Genomic DNA, 10,166 nt, shown 5'->3' with positions numbered 1-10,166 from the left:
AGTGTGTGTGTGTGTGTGTGTGTGTGTGTGTGTAGCGCGTTTGCAATGAAGGCTGCAAAATTGTAATCAAGTGTCTAAAAACAAAAGGTTCCTGACCATCACGCCCAGCATCTGTTCAGAAAGCTATGTTATATATATATATATAAAGACAAATCCACACTCACACACACACAAATATACAAAATATATAAATATATATATAGTAGGGTTATTTTAAAGTAAGTGTTAAAGACAAAAATGAGGAAAATTGTGATCTTTAAATTTGTCTTTGTTACCATGTACAAATAAACCCTGAGTTTGTAAATATTTGTATACGTATTTCTAAACCTGTTTAATTTTTCTATGCACTTTTTTTATTTATATCATTTTGTTTAAATAAAGATGTCAAGATGTTTCAACAAATATGTCGTATTTATGTCTATATCAGGGCTCGGCAAACTTTAAAGGATGAAAAATGCAGAAGAAGAAAGACAAGTCAGTACGATTCACCGTTGATAAAATCTGTTGGAAGGAAACGACGTTAGTTTACCACTTTATTTTCTCGTCCTTTTTGTTTCCACACACTTTATCGACAATCATGCAAATTGAAATCTTACTCAAATTTTCACCCGCTGATTTTGAAAATGAAACCTGGATGTGCCTTTAACTTTTAACAGGTCACCACAGATGAAATCATCTTAATTAGCAGGTGTCGCAAGAAGATATAAAAGAGTCCTCTTGGAAAATGTCAGCGTTGAGCGATGTGTGACGTGTACAGGTAGGTGCTCCTGATGCTCCAGTCTGGGGGGAAATCATGCACCGGGTGGCTCTTGATATGTCTCTGCATGGCCACCAGACTGCTGCAGAACTCCAAGCATAGTGTGCACCGATAAGGGGACGCCCCGCCGTGAGTCCGTAGGTGCTTGATTATAGCTGAGAAGTCCCGGGAGCGCTGACCACACAGACGACACTCGAAGGGTTTCTCACCTTTTGAGAGGAAGCCGTAAAAGAGGTGTGTTACTTTCCTATCCTCACCACCACTCATCCTGACCTTTAATCACTTTAATCCACTGGCCTTTTCACATCAATTAGTATAATTCAATAATACAGTATTTTGTTACCTGTGTGAATTCGGTGATGCGTGTCCAGTTGGTGTTTGAGACTAAACTTCTTGGGACAATGTTGGCACTGGTAGGGTCTCTCTCCTGTCAAGTTTTGTCCATTAAATTGGGATTCACAGTCAAAGACGCAACAACGTGCACAGGCCTCACCTGTTCAACAGAAAAAGAAAGATTTGAGTCAGCATCATGCCATCGCAGTACGTAGAATTTCCTGCCATTGTTTGAGTGTAGAAGTGATCGAAGTGAAACAATTTGGTTAAGTTAGCATCTCTATGTCCTGCCAATAGTTTCACTTTATGGCTTTAAGTTGTAATACCACTATTCATCTCTAGATGGCACAACTCACTTTGCCCAAATAATTTTAATATTAAGGACTCCTGCAATGTAAAGTATGTTTAATGTTTAAAATAACTTGCATACCGTCGCAGTGCGTTAGTGTTATCCGTCCATGTACTGTATCGACATTTGTAACTTTTGAAGTTATCTCTTGTGAAGCAAGAGCATGATGATCCATTTAGCAGAGATATGAGATACAAAAAAAAAACAAATTCTACAAATACACGCTTGCTGTAACCACAAATGATGAATTGATACAAAAAATAGAGGCCAAGTATATCATCCAGCTATGCCACTGATAAATTTGAACAATGTTTCGTGCGTGATCGTGTGTGATGTTGTTTTTGTGCACACACCACACGTGTGCAGGACATACTGTACCGCAGCACTGCTGTTTCTAGTAAACCACATGCTGCACTGAGCTTGCTAAACCACAACTCCCTTCGTTATTTTCCACTGCCTATCTCAATGTTAGGTCATGTCAAGTGTTGCTTTTGTAAAAGTGTGATATTATCTTTCGCATCGACTTGAAGTCACTGCTGACCTGTGCTGTTGTGTATTGTACATTAGTGTGTATTGTGTGTTACCTGATGTCAAGGAGGCCGGATCACATCGCAGACATGAGTTGCAGTGCTTGCAATCTTCAGCCGTGTTGGTTTTGTGCACGACTGAGCGGCTATGGAGAAAATGAGTTGTTTATTTTAAGACTTTAAAAATAATACTAAGGAGTTCGATTTTATCACACGCTATCTGACATTGAACCAATAACCGTGCTACTCTTGTTTACTAGCAGTACTATATGCAATGAATAGGAAGGGCACAGTAGTTACAACTATAGAAAATATAAAAAGTCTACACACCCCTGTTATAATGCCAGGCTGATCAATAACCATTCATACTCTCTCTGGATAATTTGGAGCCTTAAATTGACTTTACCGGAAAACTCCATGCACGCAGATAGACGGACTAGGGCCAAGATTTGTACATCACATATTTAAAACTGATGTGCTAACCAAAAAAAACTCACAGCATAATTTCTCTTGATATAGTACAATAATTATTGTGCAAAATTTTGGTGGAAAAAAAAATATGGGTACAAATTTGTCATTTTGAGCTCGTGAAAGCCATGAACTAAATAAATAAAATCAGCCTTGAGATACATTATACAATATTTTTTAAAATATAGTACACAGAGAATGCAACAATATGTTTATTATTGTGGTTATAAAATGGCCGATGATTATAAAGTGTAACGCGGCTCGCTGAAGGTGTACCTAATATAGTGGCCTTTGTGTGTATGACTTCCTGTAGCCTCAACTGCAGCTTTCAGCCTGGAAGGTGGTTTTAAGTGTTATGTTGCATCGGAGGGGGAGAAAGAGGATCATTCAATGAAACACAGTTAAAAGTTGTTTTTTTCCACAAAGATCAAAAACCCTTTCACAGAGTGTAAAAAAATTGCTGCCTTTTGCCACGCAACAAGGTTTCGGTGGGTGGAAAATTTTGATTTGTGCAAAGGTGGGGAGAAATGTGGGGAAATCCCCAACACACACACATTGTGATCGGACAGGCTGCACACATTAATTGAAAACAAATGAATTAAGAATGTTCAGTTGGTTTAGAGACATTAGGGAAAAAAAACTACATTATTGATATCTGTAGAATAGTTTTGTTTAGTCCTTTTTTCACTCTAATAGTAACGCTCTGAAAGTTAATTAGGGGAAATAATGTAACACTAGCACAACCCACGGAAAAAGAGACTTATGATTAATAACGTTTCAGGCAAAAAGACATTGAGGAATGGACATGTCAAGAAATGTCAATTTTTTCAACTACCGTATTTTCCGCCCTAAAAGGCGCACCGGGTTATAAGGCGCACCTTCAATGAACGGCCCATTTTAAAACTTTGTCCATATATAAGGCGCACCGGCTTATAAGGCGCATAAAATAGAAGCTATACTGCATCAAACTGAGGTTGACTAGGGTTGCGGTATGCATCCACTAGCCAATAACCAACGAGCCCTCTGTAAACAATCGCGTTTCTCAAACGATCTCCTATAAAATGATCGGAACTGACTAAAGTTCGATCTAACGCATTGGTACTACTTAGCTATGTTTCCCTTCCATATCGATCCGTAGATTTACTCGAAACATTAACAGAGCAGCCTATTTTGACATGAAATAGCCTGGTACGTATAGCAGCTATCGCAATAGCATTAGCCATCCGCAAAGTCTCACGAGCCTCAGCTCGCAATCTCCCATGAGCCTCAGCAAAGTGTAAACAATCGCGTTTCTCAAACAATCTCCTATAAAATGATCGGAACTGACTAAAGTTCGATCTAACGCATTGGTACTACTTAGCTATGTTTCCCTTCCATATCGATCCGTAGATTTACTCGAAACATTAACAGAGCAGCCTATTTTGACATGAAATAGCCTGGTACGTATAGCAGCTATCGCAATAGCATTAGCCATCCGCAAAGTCTCACGAGCCTCAGCTCGCAATCTCCCATGAGCCTCAGCAAAGTGTAAACAATCGCGTTTCTCAAACAATCTCCTATAAAATGATCGGAACTGACTAAAGTTCGATCTAACGCATTGGTACTACTTACCTATGTTTCCCTTCCATATCGATCCGTAGATTTACTCGAAACATTAACAGAGCAGCCTATTTTGACATGAAATAGCCTGGTACGTATAGCAGCTATCGCAATAGCATTAGCCATCCGCAAAGTCTCACGAGCCTCAGCTCGCAATCTCCCATGAGCCTCAGCGAAGTGTAAACAATCGCGTTTCTCAAACGATCTCCTATAAAATGATCGGAACTGACTAAAGTTCGATCTAACGCATTGGTACTACTTACCTATGTTTCCCTTCCATATCGATCCGTAGATTTACTCGAAACATTAACAGAGCAGCCTATTTTGACATGAAATAGCCTGGTACGTATAGCAGCTATCGCAATAGCATTAGCCATCCGCAAAGTCTCACGAGCCTCAGCTCGCAATCTCCCATGAGCCTCAGCAAAGTGTAAACAATCGCGTTTCTCAAACGATCTCCTATAAAATGATCGGAACTGACTAAAGTTCGATCTAACGCATTGGTACTACTTACCTATGTTTCCCTTCCATATCGATCCGTAGATTTACTCGAAACATTAACAGAGCAGCCTATTTTGACATGAAATAGCCTCGCGGGTACAACAGCTATTCGGTGACGCCCCCTGACTACAGTTGCCGTAATGCTGGGAAGCGATGCGACCTTGTAATTTACTAGTCGTACTAAAACGTACTGAAACATTTTGGCAGAGCACTGTGTACAACCAGTATGGATCAACAAATTCATCAGTTGATCCATATATAAGGCGCACTGGCCTATAAGGCGCACTGTCGGCTTTTCAGAAAATTTTAGGTTTTTAGGTGCGCCTTTTAGGGCGGAAAATACGGTATATAAATAATCTACTCCAATTTATTCACACATTTCCTTGGCATAATTGTTAATCACACACTCTAATTTGTTATATATATATATAATTAAATATTTTAGAATGCAATGTAATATATTATTAGAATGTATTAAATTAGTAGAATGTTGCGGTCATAATTATGATCATGTAAAATATATACTGTATAACATTACTGGGTATCATGCTCTATACACACGCACACACACACACACACACACACCCGACACACACATCTAGATGATACATGTTATATATAATATTTTTATATTATGTATATATATTGAATTAAATTATAAAGTAATGTGCTGTATGCAGTACTGCTATTACTACAATAGTGCTGACTTACCTGATCTCAGTGATTTTGTCTGTCCTCTGTCTGGCCTTTATTCTTGTCACCTGCAAGCCCGCCTTGATGTTCTCAGTGGTGGGGGAGTAAAGATGTTGTCCATAATGCAAGCCTGTTACGACAGAATGCTGAGCGGGGACCTGGAAATGGGGTCCTTGCAGAGGGAAGATTTGGGGTGCGGGCAAGGCAAGTATTGCAGGGGGCTGACGGGGGTGAGCCGCTATGAAGGTGGAGTAATTCTCGGCTATGCGTCTCAGGCTCCTCGCGGAGCTCCACATGTGGCTTGGGATGGTCCAAGCAGAGGAGGACAAGTTGGAGACTGAGCTGGTGATGACACTGTCTCTACTGAAAGTTGTCAATCTGGACTTTTTTCTTGGCTCTTCTGTTTCTGTCTTTTCCATGATATTGTTTTTAATCAAAGGAGATTCTTTGAGTTTCTCCTCTTCATCGGTCTGTTTATTGAGCTCCTCCTCGTCATCACTCCCACTGGTTACTTCAAGCCTTTGTCCCACCTGTTTGGTTCTGAATGTGTCCAAGTGGCATTGACACTGCTCCTCCAGTGATTGCATTTCTAGAAACTGAGCGGCTAGAAGTAGCTGCTGCAGGTCATCTTCTGACACCTCCACACTCTGCATGTAGGCAAAGTCCAGGACCTGCTGGAAGGTTCTCGGTGAGAGATCATCCAGTGTACAGTGGACCTCTTGGTTTGCCTCCGCATGGGTGAATTTCTGTTCGAGTGGCCTGCTAACACAGGCCAGAACCAGGCGATGAGCCCGAAAAGTTTGGTTCTTCACTGAGATGAGGGCGTCACACATTGAACCTGAGCGGCGTAAAGCGTTGGCCCGATGCAGGAAATGAAAGTACTGAGTATTGTGGAGTCGAATCATTGCTGAAGTCACTTGTAATATTCTGAGCAGTGTGTAAACACAAAGGAACAGAAAATTGTGTTGAGATTAATATTTTCAGCGTGCATATATATATATATATATTATCAATAATATATTTATATATTCATATAATATATTTATATATTTTGTAATATAATTGTATATATATATAAAATAAATAATATAATATATAAAATATAATTCTCGGAAAATACATGACCAAATATGGGTTCTTTGATAAGACTTATCCCATTCAAATCTAAACCAACCTTCATTTTTTTCCTTTTTTTTTTTTTTGACTTCGTGGTATCACAACAGGCTTGCCATGTGCACTTGTCTTACTGGTAGTCATATCTGATATCACGTTTGTGTCCGCAACTAGACTTGTGTCTTGTGAGAGAGTCGTGCAGGCTGCAAAGCCACAAAAGTATCTTCAAAATGTTTGAAACGGTGACTAAACATCATAACGAACAATTAACAACATTTGGAGGGCACGTACGTCAAATTCAAGTTAGAACTGGACTTCAATGATAATTTAATGTTCATGTATTTAAAGAAACCTCACAATACTGTATCATCCATTGGCTGTGAGCCAAATGAACTTATACGAAGATGCAGCGTGTGATGGGCCACTCTTTCTATAAGCAACCCAGTTTCACAGATGTGAAGTAAACGTAAATGACATTCAAATGTCACCATACTGTTATTTCTTGAGTATGCACGGTTTTTAAAAATCTCTCCTGCAGTTTGTCTGTTCGTATTCGTTTGACTAAATTTCTACATATCGGCTTGCTCATCAGCTTTTAATAATAACGCTAATAATAAGCCAGATTTTATATATGATAATAATCATCATAATTATAGCACAATAGCAACAATGATAAGCATCATAATATTAATATTTATACAATTACATTTATTTATTAAATTACATTTATTTAATTAATATTTCTAAATTAAAGGTTAGTTTTAGAAACAGGTGGATGATTTCTTTGAAACGTCATTGTTATAAATTACAACGCATGGCAAAATCCGTGTTGAGCAAGCTTTTATCGGCCAAATTTAAAAACAGATTAAAAAATATTAAAAAAAAAAAACTGATACTAGGAAAAACAATTATGACATTTTCCTTGTTTAAAAATACACAGAGGGACACCCAATGACATGTCAAATTAAAATTTGCTGTTGGTCATTTTTGAAGACGCCAGATACAGCAAGTTAATTTCTATTTTATGTTCTGTGCAAACTTTGCACTGCAAAGTAAGTAAAATAATTTTTTATCTCATTCTATAAATGATATCATCCATCCATCCATCCATCCATTATCCTCATTTGGGTTGCTGATAATGACAATTTATTTAGTAAAAATCATCAACATTTCCCAAACTGTCTTTTTCTTTGGTACAGTAGCTTTGTAAAAATTATTCCAACACTAACTCATCTTCAAATTTGATACATGTGCCCTCCAATGTTTTTTTTTTTTTTTCCAGAACTTTAGGTCCAATGACAATGACTTATTGTTAGGGTCAAATCACTGTTAGCCTTAGCCCCCAATTCAGTTTTCTTCCCCTTTACTCGAAATGTCGGTTATATCATTCTGCCGCAGGAAATAACATACAACCACAACTGTACATTCTTCTGCGATTCTGCCGACATTGCTCTCTAGATGACACTTACAGTATTTAAAGACTTTAGCTGCAAAGTGCGCCATGCTTTGCTGGCACAGTCTAAATAGAGTCTAATAATAATTTTTCAAAAATGGATGATCCTCGACTCTATCGGAGAAGTATCTGTTTGAATTATTAGGGTTCCAATTTGCCGTGCATCACGCTGTTTTTAATATTTGGCCTTTTCTAACAAAACAGTGGCTCCAGTCCCTTAGATATCATTAGACTGTGCAGTTGTACCTAATGTTGTGACCTGTGGGAGCATCCATCCATTGACTGGACATGAAGATGATGATCGCTCATCAAACCAGTGTGTGTACAGAAAGGTTAAGGTTGAGACACTTACTTGGTATATATTAGTGAGTATTCTCCCAGGTGGATGATGGACTGTCTTTCATCATGGCAATGATAACTTGTCATTTAGAGAGTTTCCTCTCCGTTCTTGAAGTCCCTCCCCTTCGTCTCTCCCTCATTGGTGCATTCATTGCTACCTTGTTTTTACCAGCTAATCTATCATCTGACCCAAAAAAAAAAAATCATGTTTGTTAAACTTGGCAGTTTGATCTGAAAGTAGTGAGAGAAGAAATTTGAAAAAAAAATTCTTCCCTCTCTGGCCCCATCCTGTACTTCTAGAAACACAGCGCCCGACGAAAAACAACCAATTAGAGCTTTTTTTTTGAATGAATCAAAGCTTTAGGGAACTAAAGAAGCACACGTCTTGGTAAATATGAGTCACTTTACCACAGTGGACGTATGTGAGCTGTGGATTTCTGAGGAACCACAAGTCTGATGAATGTTGCCGGAGGCTAGACTGGTAAAGTGTCACTGTATGGCCCACACAATCTTTTTTCACATGAATACAACTCGCTGTCATAGTTGTGGTCTAGATGAAGGGAACCTATGCGGTGTTTGTGACACTTGTTCACTTCTTTGTAATTTCTGAAGGAAATGTGTGTGAGGCCAACCACCCACTCACTTGGTGCCTGAGCATCGGTGTCAAGGCTTCACTTACTTTAAATGGCGCTTTTCAATCTCCTGACGAACAAACTTAATTGTGTGATGTTTCCTAAACATATTGTGTCTGATTTAAAAAAAAAAAAAAAAAAAAAAAAAAATAGGAACACAATAGTTTATGGGTCATTCAGTTTTATTACACTATTAATCAGCTTGGTATGTGTTTTTTTTTTGTTTTTTGTTTTTTTACAGCCTCCGATTGCTTGCAAGTACATTTACACAACAAAGAACACTTTTTTGTCAAATTAGAGTATCTGCTTCTTGGTGCATTGGCTTTGGTTAGAGGATCGTAGTGGTGATACAGAACCGGTGTTGCATTTTACTCTGCACAAGCCAGGGATGAGTACAATAATCGATCCTTTGTTTGGAATTGATTGATGATTTTTATTTTGCCACTTGGAGCAAAATGGAGCGCGCAACTCAGCTATCACCAGCAGAGGCCTTTTTCGATTTAAAATCTACCAGTTTGTTGTCTAAAAAAAAAAAAAAAAAACCCAGCAACAGTAATGCAAAATTAAGCTATATCCAAGAAGAATATCAGGGGGGGGCGGGCATTATTAAGAACATTTGTATTTAGGGAAAATTCCACCAATAATAAATAATTCATTCATTGGAAATGTAGTCAAACAGCCATCCCCAGCGCATACAGAGCAATTTGCTTGGATTGTGCTTAGTGCCACACTGTCACTGTCAATGAGGCTGCGTACACCTGACTACAATTCACATTTATCTTAAACATGTCATTGTTTTACTATACAAGCTTCTAAAATGACACGTGAAAAGCATGACCCAACTGATTATTACGTCCAATATAAATAAAAAATACAATATAATTACATCCAAAACACAGCTTTGTAAAAAGCAATAACGCAGCAATTAAATGACATTTTTAATATTTCACAGCGGGGGGGAGAATTGAACTGAGGACAACATGTATAAATGTGATTGGGGGAGGAGGGGGGGAGTAACTACGGTATTACATACCTTACTACGTTTGCTAAATGCTGGTAGGGAACCTTCAGTGGTGTTTTTTTTTTTTGCGATCCAAATAAAATCAGGCAAGCTTATTCTCATCTATGGTTTCAGTAGTATCATTAAACTGTGGACATTCACTAACATAGCTGTACAAATTATACAAAGACTGTGAGCGTAACACAGCCCGCCTCGTGAAACACACCATCACAGCTCCATCGTGCATGTGTGTGTTTTTGCATCATCTCCCAAAAAGGGATTACCTGCACATCCCGCAACATGACCCTCTTAAGTGGCTTCGTAAAATGACACACAGCTAAAGAGGAAAAAAAAAAAAGTATTAAAGCATCGACAGAGTGCTAATATTTTGTGTTAAGATGT

General features: G+C 38.4%; 1 protein-coding gene across 2 annotated transcripts; it reads right to left on the bottom strand.

Moving 5' to 3' along the window:
* Positions 1-175: 175 nt before the first annotated feature.
* zbtb32 (zinc finger and BTB domain containing 32) lies at positions 176-8,926 on the bottom strand. 2 transcript variants are annotated; one of them, XM_037274439.1, is made up of 5 exons: positions 8,146-8,926; positions 5,246-6,154; positions 2,024-2,112; positions 1,101-1,250; positions 176-966 (listed from the first exon to the last, which is right to left on the bottom strand). In XM_037274439.1, exons 1-5 carry the CDS (start codon positions 8,217-8,219, stop codon positions 728-730), a joined length of 1,461 nt encoding a protein of 486 aa, XP_037130334.1. In that variant the 5' UTR covers positions 8,220-8,926; the 3' UTR covers positions 176-727. The 2 variants fall into 2 exon arrangements, with proteins under 2 accessions (XP_037130334.1, XP_037130335.1); XM_037274440.1 differs by having other exon boundaries at positions 5,246-6,143; positions 8,146-8,236.
* Between the last annotated feature and the right edge of the window lie 1,240 nt (positions 8,927-10,166).

This window comes from Syngnathus acus, chromosome 16 (assembly GCF_901709675.1).
Source record: "Syngnathus acus chromosome 16, fSynAcu1.2, whole genome shotgun sequence".
In the NCBI taxonomy this organism is placed as follows: domain Eukaryota; kingdom Metazoa; phylum Chordata; class Actinopteri; order Syngnathiformes; family Syngnathidae; genus Syngnathus; species Syngnathus acus.
The sequence above is the reverse complement of the archived record's forward strand: the minus strand, read 5'-3'. Positions and strand labels throughout refer to the sequence as shown.